Here is a 19,221-nt window from a genome sequence, read left to right as displayed (position 1 = left end):
TTTCCCCTCTGGTGGAGACATCTAATCTGTAAAGACAACCAATCTGCAATGCACAGAAAAAGTGTGAAGCAAAGAATGTTACTGCTCCGTAAATATCCTCTGCACAGACTCAACTCAGCCTAAGAACTCATCTACACCCTCATAGAATATGTCTTTAGTACTGAAGGCAGATGTTTGGGAATCACCAAGCTTTACACAAAATTTATTGCAGTAGCACTGTTCAACTTTTCCTGTCATTTTGGCAAAAATGAAAATCTGAAAGCGCTCACTTACACTTCCTCACTCATTGGCGGTGGTCATTCAGAGAGTAGCGCGGGGCCTAACAGGAAGCATGAAAATCTCGGCCCTGTTAGGTGTGCTTTTGGCTGCAAAAAGGGAACCGGGGACGGAGAAGCTCAGCATGGGGCAGAGCGCGGAAAGAATGCTCCTGCCCTGTACACCGCTGGACCACCAGGGATTAAAAATAGTGCTAAAGGTAAGCTTGGGGGGGGGGGGGGGGGAGTTTACTAAAAAAAAGTTAGTCGGCCGGGACAGGAGACGGGAGGCATCCTTCCTGACCTGGCATGCCATATTGTCTGGGAGGGGATTGAGTTGATGACCCAAATATAGGACGAGACCCCCATTTTTGGGCCATTTTTTGGCCCCAAAATCTCACCCTATATTTGAGTATATACGGTATATTATCTGATTAAATATTTAAGCCAAATACCCACCCCTTATGTAAATTAACTACCAATACAACAACAACAACAAAACACCTACCTCATGCCCCAGTCGAATAGCTGCCTCTGTAAAGTTTTTCCGCTCTTTTTCAAAGTTTTTCCTTTGCTCTCTAAATAGTTTCCACTCTTCCTGGAGCCGTTCTTTATCTTCCAGTAAGTAACAGTCCCGAAGTAACATGGCAGTGTCATCATCACAAGGGCCTATAAATTGTTGCTTTAAATAAGATTAAATAAAAAAAAAAAAGAACCAAGCAATTTAAAAATATAACTACAGTACTTTTCAAATCAAACAAATATGAAAAGTCTAAATTTGCAACAGCATTTTCAAGTACTCTGTACAGCACACATAAACTAAGTTATTTATGCTAACAAAGAATTCACTACACTTCTCCCTCCGTATTCATGGTTTCAGCAATCACGGTTTTGATTATTCACGGTTTTTAGCTTGCTGTCTCCTCTCCCCAAATTATATCAGCTTGCATAGAGAAATCAATGATTCCAAGCATTTACAGAGAAAATCGCTGATTCCCAGTACTTTCTTCACCATGTTTTGCCTCTCCTTCAGGAACAGGCCAGGTCTCCCACCATGTTATTCGCGGTTTCACCATATTCACAATGGTTTTTAATAGAAAACAGCGAACATCATATGAAAAAGTTATTTGCGGTTTTTCTGTATTTGCGGTTCTGTTAATCCCCTATCACAGTGAATACGGAGGGAGTAGTGTATATGCATATTTGGTTACTTTGCTATAGCTAAGTATGTACTGTACACAGAGTTGTGATTTCTCCTTCCTGCAAACAGAACACTAAAACAAGAGATTAGAAAGGAAGCAATCCTGGCCTCAGAGCACCACCTTTCAGAAGTGATTTGTAGCTCACTGTAAAACTGAACAGCCCTAAGGCTGATTCTGAAGACTTTAAAAAGAATGTCAGGTCTCCAAACAAAGCAATGAAAGGAGGTAATATGAAGAATTAAAAAGATGTTAACACTAATCTAAGCATAAGGAACATGAAATTGTCTAAGCCAGGGGTAGGCAATTCCAGTCCTCGAGAGCACACAACCCAGTGGGGCTTTCAAGATTTCCACAATAAATATGCAAGAGATTAATTTTCTTGGACTGCTCCCATTGTATGCAAATCAAACTCATGTACATTCATTGTGGAAATCTTGAAAAACCCACTGGGTTGTGGCTCTCAAGGACCAGAATTGCCTACCCCTGGTCTAAGCAACTGAAGCCTGGAATTTGTCTGGCTTCTAATCATGCTGTGGCTGATTAAAAAGTAAGATTAAAATAGCCCTGTAAGTAGAGGATAATCATCTTGGAACCAGCAGCAACTTACCGTAAGTGGAGCAATATACAGAAAAGTTTTAATAATCAAGCATGGAATTGTATCCAGTTGAATGCCAGTCTACCTGTAAGAGCAGCTGTTGAGTTTTTATCATTTCTTTGCATTGGTGAATTTCTTCCTTTAGTTCTTCTATCTCCTGCTCATGGTCTTTTCTTGAAACCATATCTTTGTGATTCAGCGTCCCCACTTGTACAAGCGACACTATTAAAAAGCAAATTTTAAAGCCTTTCAAAACTACCTAGTGAATTAAAAAAAATAGCCCATTTTAATTGAAAGTTCAAAAAAATAAAATAATTTGAAATCTATCCTTTACTCGACATGTGTGACTTGGGGACCCTTTTACTAAAGTGTGTTAAACCTTTAACAAAGGATTAATATACAGTAACAACCTACCATGTGATCATGTTAAAGGGCTTTGCCTATTTCTATAAGTTAAATCAAGCATTGCTGGATTTGTCATTCAGTGGGCATAACATGGCTAGAGAGTGGGTGTAGAAGCATTAACCAGCTGGTGCATTATACTTACCGTGCACTAACTAATGCAGTTAGCATGGGAGCACTTAGCACCTCTAAACAGGAGGTAGAAAGTGCTCTCGAAGAGCAGATACTGCATATTAATCCAAATGCATGACCTGCAATAAAAAATTGTGGGAAAATCCCCTTCTAGATTCAGCATTCATTTCAGGCTTGCTGCACATTATAATTCTATGAAATACATCAACACATTTTTGTAAAAGACCCCTTGGTTATAACTGTATGTTAAAGATTTCACTGGTTTATGGCATTCTGTTTTCTAGGTAACTACAGGATGATTGCAAACTTAATATCAGGAGTTAGATCTGTCAGATTAAAATTGACTAAATATTATTTAGAGGTCAACTGGTATCGAAACATACCCGAAAAATGGGTTTAGGTTTTGGCTGAACATTCAGCTAAAATGAAACCTCTTCCACTTTCCCCCTCGCCTGCAATTGCCTTCATGCTCAACCACTTGCAGGCCCTCCCTCAACTACCTTAGTGAAGTCTTGATGATCTAGTAGTTTCTTCATGGGGTAGGAACAAACCCTACTCATTCCTGCCCCACACCATTGCTCCAATCCAAATGGCTGTTGGGATCTCCTGCAGAAAGTCTGGGCAGCAATTTGCACATTTGGATTGGAGAAATGCACAGAGCAGAAACAAGTAGGGTGTGTTATTCCCTCCCCCCCACCCCAAAGAGGCCACTAGATCATCAAGGCCACTTTGAGGGAGCAGTGGCATAAGGTAAGAACATGTGTGGTTCATTCCTGCCAAACCATGAAACCATTAAATGTCATTAACCAGATATCAAGAATGGATTTTACTTTGGCTGCCTACTCCATTATTGGACTACTTGCACTGGCTTCCATTGGAAGATCATGCTAAGTTTAAAACTGTGTTTGGCCTTTAAGGCTATTCATGCTATTGACCCAGTATAGCAAACAGAAAATTAATAATGTACTCTTTGATAGGACATTGTGCTCGTCCTATCATTATATCCTGGCTTACCAGCTGCCAAGGAATTTTCCCAGATAAGAATTCAAGATTGTTGTTTCCCAGTGATGGACACACAGATGATTATGTTATTCCATCCTAAGTTGATAACTTGGCTATTCAGAGAATATTTAAGTCTGGTTTGGAGATAAAAGATGAAGAGAAATTATTAATTGGGCTTATTTAATGAACATCTTAAACCAGGACTGGGAATATTAGATAAAGTGATGACAATTGGGCCATTAAATTGATTTTTTTTTCTTTAAATATTTTACTTTTAGATTAGCAGTTTATTCTAGTTCTGTTCTTTTTTTTGACTTATAGTTCAAGCTTATTTTGTTTTTTTAACTTTTGATTTGCATTTTACATTTGTTTTAATGTTTAACTCCACTGTAAATCTTTTAGATTTAAAAAGCAGGATTATAAATAATGAAATTAAGTTACCAAAAATCTCCTCAGTCTTATTCACTTCTTCCATGCCACCTCCTCTCATCCCCCATCAGGACATTTGTTCATGGCTTTACCACCCACACCTTACCTTTCCAGAAGTAACACAGGGAAAATTGCCATCTACCATCTTAGCCATTGGTAACTCAAAATCTGGGTGCTTTCCATCCCCACAGGATACAACCTACTAGGTCCATGGCTCTGAAGTTATAGTTATGACTGTAGCTCAGTGATTACAACTGCGCTCATGGGCTGTTGTTTAAGTTTCCCCAGCTTGGATGATCCTTATTCTCTTTGCCATAAGGCCAAGAGCTAGGCAAGACAAAGAATGTGCAAGTGCTCTGTCATGCTTTCCTTTATAGGCTGAAACCTTCGACAACTATATTTCAATCTTACACTTACTGGTCAGGAGAGAATCAATTTATTAGAGAATACATTCATGAAGCCTTCTCTCGGTCTCCAGCATCTCTCTCTTCTCAGCCTTAGGATCAGGAATTTGCACATCCCCATCCCAGTGTAGATGCCTAAATGCTATTTTACACTATATCAGTGGTCTCAAACTCAAACCCTTTCCAGGGCCACATTTTGGATTTGTAGGTACTCGGAGGGCCACAGAAACAATAGTTAATGTCTTAATAAAGAAATGACAATTTTGCATAAGGTCAAACTTTATAGTTTATAAATCTTCCCCCCCCCCGAAGGCCTGCATGTTCCCCCCTTCATTGCAGCATCCTCCAGCTTTCCCCCTGGCCTCCCGGTCTTAGTTTCAGCTAATTACCGCAGCCTGCAGAGAGTATCGCCAGTGCTGTAGAGTTCCTTACATGCTGCCCATCAGCCTCCACAGCACGTTCCCTCTGCTGCAGTCCCCCCCCCCTCCTCTGACATCAGGGGCAGGATCGCGGCAGAGGGAACATGCTGCTGAGGACGACGGCAGTCTGCAAGGATATCTCCAGCACCGACAACCCTCTCTGCAGGCTGCAGTAATTATATGAAGGTAAGAGCGGGAGGCCAGGGGAAAGCCGGAGGATGCTTCAAAGAGCGGGCAGCACTAGTACAGACTGCGGGCCACAAAAAAGAACCTGGCGGGCCGCGAGTTTGAGACTCAATGTTCCTAGGCCACAAAAGCTGACCTGCTTATCTCAAAGAAAATGAACTGGGCCTTTTTTTTTTTTTCCTTTAAGGGAATTAATTTCTCTGGAAACCTTGGCCTATACTACCCATTTTTAATTTGTCTTTTCACTAGTTTCACCCTTTCCCCCAATACCAAAACATGGTCCTATCCCATTAATCTCGTAAATTAAATTCCCAGGCATTTGACATAAGTAGGAAAGAATAAAACCAATATAAAAGCTTGAATAAATGAGCAAACTGTCAAGACCAAAATATAAAAAGTAGACTGTTCCAATCTTTCTAGATGTATTTTTTTGTACTATACTACTTCATGATTTTAAAAGTATCTTACATTAGAATACTAGACCATGGCAGCTACTGTACATGATGCATTATTTTTTAAAATGCATATCCTTTAATAAAAAGAGTACATTGTTTAATTACCCTGATTGTCCAATTTCTCAACATGGGTTTTTAGCATTCTCCACTGTTGTCGAATACTGTTAGTAAGTTGTTCTCTTGCAGTTGCACAGGATAGTTCCGATATGCTCTCCCGACTGAAGTCTCCAGCATCATCTTCATTGTCTGATGAAATCTGTGTATATAAACAAACCCAACAAACTTCAAAGCTTTGACAAAAGTCAAAATTAATACAACTGGATGCTTCCCTTTAGATGGGTTTATTGGACCAATTTAAAAAATTTAATGGAATACTTAAGGAAGGAAAAAGGAGAAGAGTTCCTATTTTGATCCAGACTGAATTTAACTTAGATTCTGAGTAGGAATCTATTAAACATGATCTCATTCCCTGAATTGTATGGAATGAGATCATGATTAATGATATATTACAGCTTTTTGGTTTGTTGATTTCTGTTTTTACATCTTGTAGACAAAAACTTGAAGCTTTTGTGCAAGAAAAAACTTTTAAGATTAAACTCTTAGATTAAAATACTGAAGCTTGCATCCAGAATAGACTATGCTCACTAAAGAGAGGAATGACCAGAAGGAAAAAAAAATTAAAAAAAAGAGAATGACACGGGGACATAATTTATCCCCATGGATAACTGTGGGAAACCATCCAGTTTCATTCTTTAATGTCTTATCTCAACCTGAGTCCTCCTACACCAGCATTCTTCAATGCAAGGCTTAAGGGTCAGTACCTGTGCCCATTCATACTCTGATTCTTCCCACTCTCCTTAAATGACACAGGGATGGCTTTCTGTGGTTAACCATAGGGACAGGTACAAATGGTGCCCCTGTGTCATTCTCTATGTGAAGTCTCTGAGATCTCATTTAGAGTACTATGTACATTTCTGGAGACTGCAACTTCAAGAAGATATAAACAGGATGGAGTCAGTCTAGAGGGCAGCTAAGATGGTTAGTGGTCTTCAGTATAAATTGAGTGGGGACAGACGTAAAGATTTCAATATGTGTACTTTGTAAGAATGGTGGGAGAGTGGCAATAAACATTAAAATTCTTCTGTGGCATACATGCAGAGGTGGGTCTTTCAATCACAAAGCAGCTCTGGAATGAGGGGCATAAGATGAATGGAAAAAGGGGCCAAACTCAGGAATAACCAAAGGAAATACTTCTTCATGGAATGGTCTCTGGGGAGTGAGCGAGAGGGGAGACAAGTGTCTGAATTCAAGAAAGTTTGGGACAAGTAAATAAGATCTCTAAGGGAAAGGAAGAGATGATAGATGGATAGGCCATATGGTCTTTACCTACTTTCATTTCTATGTATCTATCTCCTGGAGTCTGGTTTTCAAGCCCCAGGAATAAAGGGGATAATTTCAGATTTACCCTGCAGTCTCATTCATGACCACTGTAACGGACTGATGGACAACTTCAGGCAGCACAGATCATGTCTAAATTTGGATAGAACCATCACTGGGAAGTGTTGGAACAGAAGAATTTCCTCTCCCTTTGACAGAAGTATTTCAACCAGGTGATATCAGAACAGCTCAAAAGTTATCCAGTGACCTAATATCCAGCTGCAACTACCACATTTGTGCAGTGGGGGATATCAGTGTTACTTGTAGCAGGCCAAGCAGCAGGAAAAAGTGATGAACTTCACCCCTGAGCTTGAGACACAGTTGGAAATTAGGCCAGAACAATGGTCCTTCCACCTGCTTTGCATTCCAATGTATTCTGTATATTTAGAAAGAACACAATGGTTCTGGCCAAAAAATGAGAATGACAATGACCTATTAATAGATATTATAGAATTTAACCTACTATTGTGTTGCCAAATTTGTTACTACATTTTCCTAATCAATATTGGGGTAATCATGTCAGGAACACTAGGGATGCAAATTTATAGATAAAAAATGACTTCCATGGAGTGGCTGGTTCAAGAATAGACTATTTTAGATATTTTCTATAGTGGAACATAGATTTGGTATCTAACTCTGTTGGGGCCACATGCTCTCAACATACTAAATAACTACTTTCAAAAGGAAAATTGTTTTTGTAATTTTATCCATCTTATCATAATCTAAACAGGAGATGCTGTAAAGAGTTTCTATCAAGTGTGAATATTTAACAGTATCTTGGAAGCAAAGATCAGATGTATCCCCATGCATTAAAAAAAGAGGCAAGATGGAAAAAAACTGCTGTATGGTTAAAAGATGAGATGAAAAAGGCAAATGTAGCCAAAAAGCATCTTTCAAAAGATGGAAATCAGATCCAAATGAAAAAAAACAGGAAAGAGAATTAGCACTGGCAAGTTAGAAACAAAACACTGATGAGGCAAAGTTTGAAAAGGTACACTAAAAACAAGAAACTTTGGGGGTGGGGGGCATGAACTGTACCAACAGATCAGGGGTAAAAGGGGCACTGAGGGAGGACAAGGCTCCAGTGAAGAAAACAAAAAAATTCTTTACCACTTTCCTTAGCCAGAAAGATGAAGACAAAAAATGGTATTTAAAAATAATAATTCAGAGAATAAAAAGCACAGTTACTTACCGTAACAGGTGTTATCCAGGGACAGCAGGCATATATTCTCACATGTGGGTGACGTCATCTACGGAGCCCCGGCGCGGACAGCTTTTCAAGCAAACTTGATTGAAGTTTCAAGTTTGCACACTGCACCACGCATGTGCATGCCTTCTCGCCCACTAGAGGGCGCATCCCACCTCGTGGTCCTCAGTTCCATAACTAGCAAGGAAGCCATCCCCGGGGAGGCGGGCGGGTTGTGAGAATATATGCCTGCTGTCCCTGGATAACACCTGTTACGGTAAGTAACTGTGCTTTATCCCAGGACAAGCAGGCATGATATTCTCACATGTGGGTGACCTCCAAGCTAACCAAAAAAGGGCAGGTGGGAGGATGGCAATTTAGGAAAACAGATTTTGCAAAACTGACTGGCCAAACCGGCCGTCACTCCTGGATAAAGTGTCCAGGCAGTAATGAGAGGTGAATGTATGAACCGAAGACCAAGTGGCAGCCTTACATATGTCCTCCATCGGAGTGGATCGGAGGAAAGCTATTGAAGCTGCCATCGCTCGGACCTTGTGCCCCGTGACTCGACCCGGGGGAGGAAGGCCAGCCTGAGCGTAGCAAAAGGAAATGCAAGCGGCCAACCAGTTAGACAGAGTGCGCTTGGAAACTGGATGCCCTAATCGATTGGGATCGAAGGACAAAAACAATTGAGGAACCTTCCGATGAGACCTGGTGCGTTGAAGATAATATGCCAACGCCCTCTTACAGTCAAGCGTGTGAAGCGCCGTCTCGCCAGGATGGGAGTGGGGCTTCGGGAAGAACACAGGAAGGACAATGGACTGATTGAGGTGGAAGTCAGAAACAACTTTAGGTAAAAACTTAGGATGGGTGCGGAGAACCACCTTGTCGTGATGAAAGACAGTGAAAGGAGGGTCCGCAACCAAGGCTTGCAACTCCCCAATCCGCCTGGCGGAGGTGAGGGCAATTAGAAACACCGCCTTCCAAGTCAGAAATTTCAAGAGGGACTTGTTGAGTGGCTCAAACGGGGGTTTCATCAGTTGAGCCAGAACCACATTCAAATTCCACACGACAGACGGAGGCTTAAGAGGGGGACAAACCCTGAGTAACCCTTTCATGAAGCGTGTCACCAAGGGATGGAGTGACAGAGGGCGTCCCTCCAGAGGTTGGTGGAAAGCAGAAATCGCACTGAGATGAACCCGCACCGAAGTGGTTTTCAAGCCGGAGCGCGACAAATGAAACAAATATTCTAAAACCGAGGATACCGGAACTGATACCGGATCCAGGTGAAAAGACGAGCACCAGGTGGAAAACCTGGTCCATTTCTGCGCATAGCAAAGCCTCGTCGAGATCTTGCGGGAGGCTTCCAACACCTCCTTCACCGATTGAGACAGGTCCGGAGGAGTCAGGGAACAAGAAACCAGGCTGTCAGGTGCAATGACTGCAGATTGGGATGTAACATGGATCCTTGACTCTGAGACAGCAGAGAAGGAGAGACAGGCAGGGGGAGAGGCTCCCTGGCACTGAGCTGGAGCAGCAGGGAGAACCAGTGCTGACGCGGCCACCGAGGTGCTATGAGAATCATCGTGGCCGTGGACGATTTTAGGTGTACCAACGTTCGCATGATCAGAGGGAACGGAGGGAATGCATACAGGAACCTCCCTTCCCAGTCGAGTAGGAAGGTATCCGCTTCCAGACGGTCCTGCGAGTACATCCGAGAACAATATAGTGGTAGTTTGTGTGTCTCCGGAGAGGCAAACAGATCCACCTGTGGCGTTCCCCAGCGAGCGAAAACCTCGCGTAGAACTGCTGAGTGTAGAGTCCACTCGTGCGGTTGCAGAAGTCGACTCAGTTTGTCCGCCAGGCAATTCCGTTCTCCTTGGATGTAGACCGCCCGGAGGAAGATGTTCCGGGAGGCCGCCCACTCCCAGAGGCGAAGAGCTTCGGAGCAGAGGGGCCATGACCCCGTTCCTCCCTGCTTGTTCACATAATACATTGCCACCTGATTGTCCGTGCGGACGAGGACCACCTGGTCCTGCAATATGTGAACGAAGGCTCGAAGTGCTAGGAAGATGGCTCGCAGCTCTAGCACGTTGATATGACACTGACGGTCTTCTGTCGACCACAGGCCCTGCGTGCGAAGACCGTCGAGATGGGCTCCCCACGCGTACTCCGAGGAGTCCGTGGTCAGGACCTTGCGAAAAGGCGGAGTGCGAAACAATAGCCCCATGGACAGATTTGAAGAGTCTGTCCACCAACGCAGCGATTTCCGCAAGGGCGGAGTCACCGAAATGAGGCGAGACACCGGGTCGCACTCCTGACGCCACTGGGACGCGAGGGTCCACTGAGGGATCCTCAGATGTAGCCTCGCAAACGGCGTGACATGTACCGTCGAGGCCATATGGCCCAGCAGCATCATCATGCGCTTGGCCGACACCCTCGATAGTTGGGAGACCTGGCGGCTCATCCGTACCAAGGTTTCCAACCGCTGGGTCGGCAGGTAGGAGCGTAGGCGCACCGTGTCCAGCACCGCACCTATGAATTGAAGAGACTGCGACGGCCTCAACTGAGACTTTGGAAAGTTTATCTCGAACCCGAGAGATTGCAGGAAGGCAATAGACTGTCGGGTCGCTGAGATAACCCCCTCCCTGGTCGGGGCTTTGATGAGCCAATCGTCCAGGTAAGGGAACACATGGAGTCCACGTGACCTGAGGGCTGCTGCAACCACCACCATGCACTTCGTGAATACTCGTGGGGACGCGGCCAGGCCGAAGGGCAGTACCCTGTACTGGAGGTGGAGGTCCCCCACCTGGAATCGTAAGAATCTTCGACAGGCGGGGTGCACCGGAACATGGGTGTATGCTTCCTTCAGGTCGAGGGAGCACATCCAGTCCCCTTCCCCCAAGAGGGGGTACAAAGCCGGGAGAGATAGCATTCGAAACTTCTCCCGGGCCAGGAATTTGTTGAGCTTCCTGAGGTCCAGTATGGGGCGCAGGTCCCCGGTCTTTTTTGGGACCAAAAAGTAGCGGGAGTAAAACCCCGTACCCCACTGGTCCTTGGGGACCGGCTCGACCGCCCGAAGCTTCAAGAGGGCTTTGGCTTCGGTTATAAGGGTCGGTAGCTGCGAACGGTTGCAGGGGACTAAACTTGGTGGACTGTCCGGCGGCGAGGACACAAAGTTGAGCGAGTAGCCCTCGGAGACGATCCGGAGCACCCAAGCGTCTGAGGTAATCCCGGTCCATGCCTCCCGGAAGGACCGAAGACGGCCCCCGATAGGAAGGGGTTCCTGTGAAAGTGCGGAGGGGAACCCGCCCCGTCCGCTCAGCCCGTCAAAAGGAAGGCGCGGGCTTAGAAGGGCCCTGCGCCTGGGCTTGGGTTTGTCCCCCTCTGCCTCGCTGAGACGGACGTCTCGGAGGCGGTCTCGAGAAAGCTGGGGTCGATTTCTGAGGGTATCGGCGCGGCGGAGGCCGAAAGGGTTTCTGCGGCGGGGGTCTAGGTTTGGGGCGGACCAGGGATGCTAGAGAGCGCTCCTGTTCCGACAAGCGTTTGGTCGCCGCATCCAATGACTCGTCGAATAACTCGGACCCCACACAAGGCAAGTCTGCCAGGCGTTCCTGCAGGTTTGGGTCCATGTCGAGGGTGCGAAGCCAGGCCAAGCGGCGCATGGCCACCGCGAGGGCCGACACCCTCGAAACCAGCTCAAAGGCGTCGTACACTGCGTGGAATAGGTACAACCGCAATTGAGACAGGTTGGACATAAATTTATCGAATCCTGCTCTTTGGGAGTCCGGTAACGAGTTTCGATATTGAGGAAGGTCCTTCACCATACCCCGCAAATAGGAGGAAAAGGTGAAGGCGTAATTTAGAACCCTGGTGGCCATCAGGGAATTTGAATAGAGGCGACGGCCAAACTTGTCCAGGGTCCGCCCCTCCCTGCCTGGTGGAACCGCCGCAAAAACCCGTGAGGGTTGTGATTTTTTAAGAGCAGACTCCACCAGAAGAGACTGGTGTGAGAGCTGCGCCTTATCGAACCCTTTAGGGGGAATCGTCCTATACTTTGATTCCATTTTTGAAGGCACAGACGTGACTGTAAGAGGGTTTGACAAGTTCTGCAGCCAGGTTTGCAGAAGGACACTGTTGAGAGGGAGTCTAGGTACCTCCCTAGGAAGATTGGGGAGGTCCTGTTCCTCCAAAAATTCTTTGGAATACCGAGAGCCTACCATCAGGTCAATCCCCAGGGCTTGGGCCATGTCCTGAACGAAGGATGAAAATGAGGACGGCCTAGCCTGGGGAGACGGGGTTCTCGACCGCCCCACCGAGGAGAGGGGAGAGGCCTCATGGGAATAATGAGGATCACTAACCGATCCCGAATCCCAGGATCCCCTCTCGAGGGCCCTCGAGGGGGAAGGGGAAGTTATCCTCCTCGCAGAACCCTTGGGTGAGGACCCCGGGGTTCGTGGGACACTCTCCCGTTTCCTCGGCGAGGCGGCCCGGGAAGACTTCCCATGGGGTGAGCGGAGGAGCCTCGGGTTGTCGAGGCGCAACTCCGACACCTGCAGCGCCTCGCCCCCGAACGACGAGGAACGGTCGCGCCGAGGCGAGCCTCGGGGCCGCTTAGACTTCCTCGATCGACGCCCCGTCCGAGGTCGCGTCGAGGGCGAGGCGTGTCTGGAAGACCCGGAGGAAGAGGAGGAAAGACGGCGCACTCTGCGCAACTTTTCTTTGGGCCTTACACTCCGCTCAGGGGGTTCCCCCCGAGGTCGAGGTCCGGGGCGGGGCCGAGACCGAGGTGGACGGGGCCCCAGTACCCGAGACCGAGGTCGCCGAGGCCGGGGCTCCCGAGGGAGCCGAGGCCGGGGGCTCCGAGACCGAAGGCGCCCAGGCCGAGGTCGAGGCCGCCGGAACCGCAGCACGCTGCAACACTTCCAGGGCTCCCGACAGCTCCGATGAGATCAGAGCTCGGAGGAGATCCTGGAAGGCCGGAATCCCCACGAAGGTGGGGAGTTCCGAGTCCGGGGCACACTCCCTGGAGGGCGACCTCGGTCTCGAGTATTCCCTCGGGGTGTGCGGAGTCGAGGTCCGATGCGGGGCCGGGGTCGACCCACCCGCCTTGGCCTGACTCGAGGATGGCTTCTTTGCTGAAGGGGATGGAACAGAGGACTTACCCGAAGCTTGCTTCACTGACGACGCCTTCGAGGAGGAGGGCCGAGGCGAGGCCGAGGCCCCCGAGGACGCCGAGGCCGAGGTCAAGGCCGGGGCCGAAGCCGAGGCCGACGTCGAGGCCTTAGGCGGCGCGTCGACGGCGAACAATTCGGCCATTCTTGCCTTACGGCGACGGAGGGCCCTGTTTTGGAAGGTAGCACAGCGATCACACGAGTCTGTCGGATGTTCGGGCCCAAGACAGACAATGCACCACCGGTGAGGGTCAGTGATGGAAAGCAACCTCTCACACCGGCTGCACTTTTTGAATCCCGTAACAGGACGGGACATCCACGAAGAAAAAGAAGAAGAAGGCCGGGAACGTACCGACGTCCCGCGGCCACGGCTTCCGGGAGCCCCCGGAGCCCGACGAAAAACGAAAGACTTTTTTTTTTTTTTTGAAAAGAAACGAAAGGAAAACAGCACCGCGAACTAATTCGAAGGGAAAAACAAACTAAACGCGGCAGCTAGAAGGCAAAAACACTGGAGCTCAGATCCACAGGGCTTTCTTGCTCCGCGGAAAAATTTGAACTGAGGACCACGAGGTGGGATGCGCCCTCTAGTGGGCGAGAAGGCATGCACATGCGTGGTGCAGTGTGCAAACTTGAAACTTCAATCAAGTTTGCTTGAAAAGCTGTCCGCGCCGGGGCTCCGTAGATGACGTCACCCACATGTGAGAATATCATGCCTGCTTGTCCTGGGATAATAAAAGATTTCTGAAAATAAAAATGTACCATAATAGACAAGTGGACTAAAAGGCATCAAAAATAATCTGGACTAGACAGTATGAGCAGCAAAGTACTGAAAAGAACTAAAAAAAAAAGAAACTGCAGAATTACTGTTAGCGATTTGCAACCTATCACTAATTGAAGGGTATGTGAAAAATGAAGGGCAGGGCTGTAGCTATGTGTGACTGGTGAAGTTGCACAGGATGCAATGAAATAGGGAAAAACTTTGTCCATTGGATTCCTTATGTCTGGAATAAATTACCCAAGTTTGCCCGCCAAGCCCCTTCCCTTGCTTAAAAGCAGACTGAAAACCTACCTTTATGATATAGCCTTCAATCCATAATCCTTCTCCCCACTGCCCTCCAACCCAGCCAGCAGATTAACTGTTTCCCCTTAACTTTATCCATGACATTCTTTGTCTGTTTAGACTGTAAGCTCTTTCAAGCAGGGACTGTCTTCTTTGCGACTCTGTACAGCACTGCGTATGTCTGGTAGCGCTATAGACATAATTAATCGTAGTAGTAGGAGTGCACAAGGGGCATTATCGCACAGGGCAAATTTGTAGCTTGCTATGCTCCTGTTGGAGGGTAGCCAATATAATATCAAATTTTAGAGGTGATCTGGGAAAATACAGACTGGTGAGCTTAGTGTCTGTACCAGTCCAAAACATTAGGGAAAAAAAAAAAAAGAAATGGAACAAAGCAACATGGATTTAGGCTAAGTAGTCATGCTTCAGTCCTCTACATTTTTGGTGGGAGGCAAACATGTGGATAAAGGCAAGTCAGTTGACAGTCTCAGAATTTGTAGACAGAATTTTTTAAAACATAAGAACAGCCATACTAGACAGACCAATGATCCATCTAGCTCACTTTCCTGTTTCCAACAGTGACCCATCAACATGACAGTACCTGGCAGAAACCCAAATAGTAGTAGCATTCCATGCTACTGATCCAGGGCAAGCAGTGGTCCTCTCCCCCTCCACCTTTCAATAGCAAACTATGGACTTTTCCTCCAAGAACTTGGCCAAACCTCTTTTAAAACTTAGCTACGCTAACCATTGTAATCGCATCCTCTGGTAACAGGTTCCAGAGCTTAACTATTCTTTGAATTAAAAAAAAAAAAAAAAAAAAATATACAAAAACACACAAAACTTCCTATTTGCTTTAAAAGTATTTCTATGTAGCATTGAGTAGCCCATGGCTTTTGTACTATTTAAATGGTGAAAAAAAAAAATCAGTTCACTTAGGATTTGCTCAGGATTTTGTAGACTTCAATCATATCCCCCCTCAGCTGTCCTTTTTCCAAGATAAAGAGCCCCAGCCTCTTTAGTCTTTCTTCATACAAGAGAAGAAGTTCTATCTCCTTTATCATTCTGGTTGCTCTTCAAATATTTTCTAAAGCACAGTTACTTACTGTAACAGGTGTTATCAGGGGACAGCAGACAGATATTCTCACATATGGGTGACGTCATCCACAGAGCCCGGCACGGATAATCTGAATAGTGAACTATCACTTTAAATTTTAAGAGCTTTGCGACTACCTGCAACGCCTGAAGAGGCTCGAGGTACCTCAGTTCCGTAAACAAGCTAAAAAGCCAAACAGGGGAGGTAGGTGGGATGTGAAAATATCTGTCTGCTGTCCACGAACACCTGTTACAGTAAATAAACTGTGCTTTATCCTAGGACAAGCAGGCAGCATATTCTCACATATGGGACTCCCTAGCTTACTGCAATGGGATGGAGGGACAGTTGGCCAGTTAAGAGAATAAATATTATAACACTGCTTGGCCAAAGTAACTATCCCATGTGGAAAAAATTCCAAACAGTAGAGAGAGATGAATGTGTGAACTGAGGACCAAGTAGATGCCTTGCAGATTTCAACAATGGGAGTTGAACGCAAGAATGCAACTGAAGCTACATAGCTCGGACCTTATATGTTGTTACAGGACCTCCAAGCTGCAGCCTAGCCTGAGTGTAGCAAAAGGAGATACAGGCCGCAAGCCATGTGAAAATAGTTCTTTAGTGATAGAGCAGCTCAACTGGTTAGTATGAAATAATGGAAGAGATGTTCTGCGAGACTGAGACCTTTGTAAGTAATAAACCAAGGCTTGAGGTTTTGGAAAGAAACCAGGTAACAGGATGGATTTATTGAAATGAAATTCTGAGACCACCTTTAAATGAGTGTGGCGAAACACCTCATGGTAAAAAAAAACCAAAACAAACTGTAAAAGGTGGATCCGCCACTAAGACTTGAAACTCACTTAGTTGCGATGCAGAAGTGATGGAGATAAAAATACCACTCTCCAAATGAGAAATTTAAGATAAGCAAAGGACATTGGTTCAATGGAGGCTTCAGTGGAGAGAACCAGATTAAAATTCCAAAACAGTGGAGGCGGTTTGAGAAATGGTGTGATGATGGCAAGTGCCTTCATTATCTGCCAACAAGAAGAGGAATAGTCAGAGATGTAGTAGTAACATACACATGGAAAACACTGATAGCAGTAAGGTGAACTCTGATTGAAGTGGTTTTAAGAGCCAAGTTGGTTAAGTGGAAAAAAAAATTCCCAACATTGAAGATATGGAGGAAGGATGAAGCATCTTGATGATGAACATACTACACTGAAAACCCTGCACAGTTCTGTTGGAAACACTGCAATTTATTTATTTATTTCGATTTCTATCCCGTTCTCCCAGAAGCACAGAACGAGTTACAAGTAGACATTTACAATCGTTTGAACAGACTAGTTATGACAACAAATAGGTTACAGTAGACAACAACAAACTTATTCAAGAGACCAGACTGGTCATAGCAAAGAGTACTAAAAGTATATTGAGGAGGCAGTTTTTAATGGCCCGATTGGCGGAAGAGGAAGGTTTTTACTGCTCTGCAGAAGGTCATTAGTGAGTCTAGCGACCTGATCAGTGTGGTTAGTCGGTTCCATAGCTGAGGTAGGAAATGGCTGTAGGATCCTTTGTACGCCGTACTCATTCGAAAGGATCTCCCTGCGGGAATGCTGAGTCTTTCTTCTGCTTTGTAGAAGGGATTTCTGTGACAAGATCACATCAGTTAAGGCCATCCCGAAAAGTAGTGTCAGATGGCACCATTGTAGAATGGGATGTAAAAGATCTTTGACTCCTTAATGAGAAGAGATGGAAATCTCTAGAAAGTATTGGTTCTTTGACATAGTGTTTGGAACAGGATTGAAGTCGGGTATGACTGAGGGGAAACAAGAATAGGTCTGTGATGAGTTCCCAAAAGAGAGAATATGTAATGCAAAACCAAGGAGGTGAGCGTCCACTCGTGTGGCCAAAGAAATTAGCCGAGTTTGCCGGCAAGAGTATTTGATGCTCCTTGAACATAGACGAGTTTTAGAAATAAGTTCCGAGCAATTGTCCAGTTCCAAATACTCTTGGCCTTCTGACAGAAAAACAGAAAATCCATGAGTAGTTGTAAAAATGCTCTGATGTGCAATGAACGCCGGTACCTTGAGGCCTTGTAATGACATGCACAGTGGATCAATACCAAGGGAGTCTATGACTGCATCGGCATGCAGTACCGAACCTCCTTCGGATAGAGTTCATGCAGAGTTTTGAAACATGCATAAGTACTAGTGACTCAATATCTGGCACCAAAAGTGCAGTAGGTTGCCTTTAAGTGGGTGACCATGACAAGGATGCATATCATGGAGGAGAAACAATCTATGAAGCTAAAGAAACAGTGGTGTCGTTATTTAGTCTGCATCATAAAAATTTGATGCTGTTGAGACTTAAGACACTTTGAAGCATGCAGATACCAAAAGTTGAACATCTGGTACCATTGGCGCAGCAGGTTGTCTCAGAGAGGATGACATCATTAAGGTTACATACTGTAGAAGAGACACAAGCTGCGAAGCTGGAGAGCGATGACATTGCTGTATGGTCTACATCAAGAGAATAAATGCTGTTGAGACTTATGCCACCTTACATTACATTAGTGTCTTCTATTCCGCCAATACTTTCGGTTCTAGGCGGATTACAAAAGAATTGATCTGGGCATACCCAGTGAGATTACAAGATGGTAAAATTATGGTCATACCTGTTAATTTTCTTTCCTTTAGAAGCAGCAGATGAATCCAGACTAGTGGTATAGCTCACATCGACCAGCAGGTGGAGATAGAGAACTGATTAACAGTTGGCCTTAAAGCCTGGTGTTCTTTCTGTTGATTCAGTTATGCACTTTGCCCAAGCATCCCGAAGGAGAATGAGCAGCCACAAACTCCATTCCAGTAACAAACGTGCCCTTCTCATTTGAATCCCATTGATATTTTCTCGATTTTCGCATCTTGCGTTTTTTATTTTTTTATTTTTTTATTTATTTATTTATTTTTTTTTTTTTTTTTTCAGTCATGAAATCATACACTTACCAACCATAGCCCCGGCTAACCTAATGCCCTAAATCCCTACACACAGTCCGTGCCCATGGGGAGGGGCTCTGGATTCATCTGCTGCTTCTAAAGGAAAGAAAATTAACAGGTATGACCATAATTTTACCTTCCATAGCAAAGCAGCAGATGAATCCAGACTAGTGGGATGTAGCAAAGCAAACTCAAACTGGGTGGGACGCCAATGCCGCCTCTGCCAGCACTGCCGCGCCAAAACTCGCCTCTGAACGGGCTGCTACATCTAACCGATAATGCTTTGAAAAAGTATTCCCTGACGACCAAGTGGCCGCCCGGCAAATCTCCTCTAATGACATCCCCCCGGACTCCGCCCAAGATGTAGCTAAAGCCCGAGTGGAATGAGCCTGCAGGTGCTCCGGTACCTTCTTCCCTGATAACACATAAGCCGAAGCAATAGCTTCCTTGACCCAACGCGCAATGGACGCTTTAGATGCCGCCATCCCTTTGTTTTTACCCGCGAACGCGACAAAGAGATGGTCCGACCGGCGAAAAGCATTCGTCACCTCCAAATAATGGAGAAGCATACGGCGGACATCCAGAAGCCGTACCGACAAAAAACGCTTCCCCCAATCCTCCTTCCTGAAGGATGGCAGAAACAGACTCTGGTTCACATGAAAGGACGAAATAACCTTAGGCAGGAAGGACGGCACCGTACGCACCGTCACCCCAGTCTCCGAGAAACGCAAAAAGGGTTCCCTGCACGAAAGCGCTTGCAACTCCGAGACTCGCCTTGCTGAAGCCATTGCCACCAAA

The 19,221-nt window shown here is 45.8% G+C and overlaps 1 protein-coding gene across 4 annotated transcripts in view; it reads right to left on the bottom strand.

Moving 5' to 3' along the window:
* SSX2IP (SSX family member 2 interacting protein) overlaps positions 1 to 19,221 on the bottom strand; it is an 81,752-nt gene that overhangs the window by 12,284 nt on the left and 50,247 nt on the right. For all 4 annotated transcript variants that reach the window (XM_033916655.1, XM_033916658.1, XM_033916659.1 and 1 more), the window contains exons 9-11: positions 5,586 to 5,736; positions 2,137 to 2,273; positions 763 to 936 (exon numbers count right to left, since the gene is read on the bottom strand). In XM_033916655.1, coding sequence (XP_033772546.1) covers positions 763 to 936; positions 2,137 to 2,273; positions 5,586 to 5,736 — 462 coding nt within the window. The remainder of the gene's footprint in view (positions 1 to 762; positions 937 to 2,136; positions 2,274 to 5,585; positions 5,737 to 19,221) is intronic.

Source organism: Geotrypetes seraphini, chromosome 12 (genome assembly GCF_902459505.1).
Source record: "Geotrypetes seraphini chromosome 12, aGeoSer1.1, whole genome shotgun sequence".
NCBI lineage: Eukaryota > Metazoa > Chordata > Amphibia > Gymnophiona > Dermophiidae > Geotrypetes > Geotrypetes seraphini.
This window is presented reverse-complemented; position numbering and strand designations above follow the sequence as displayed.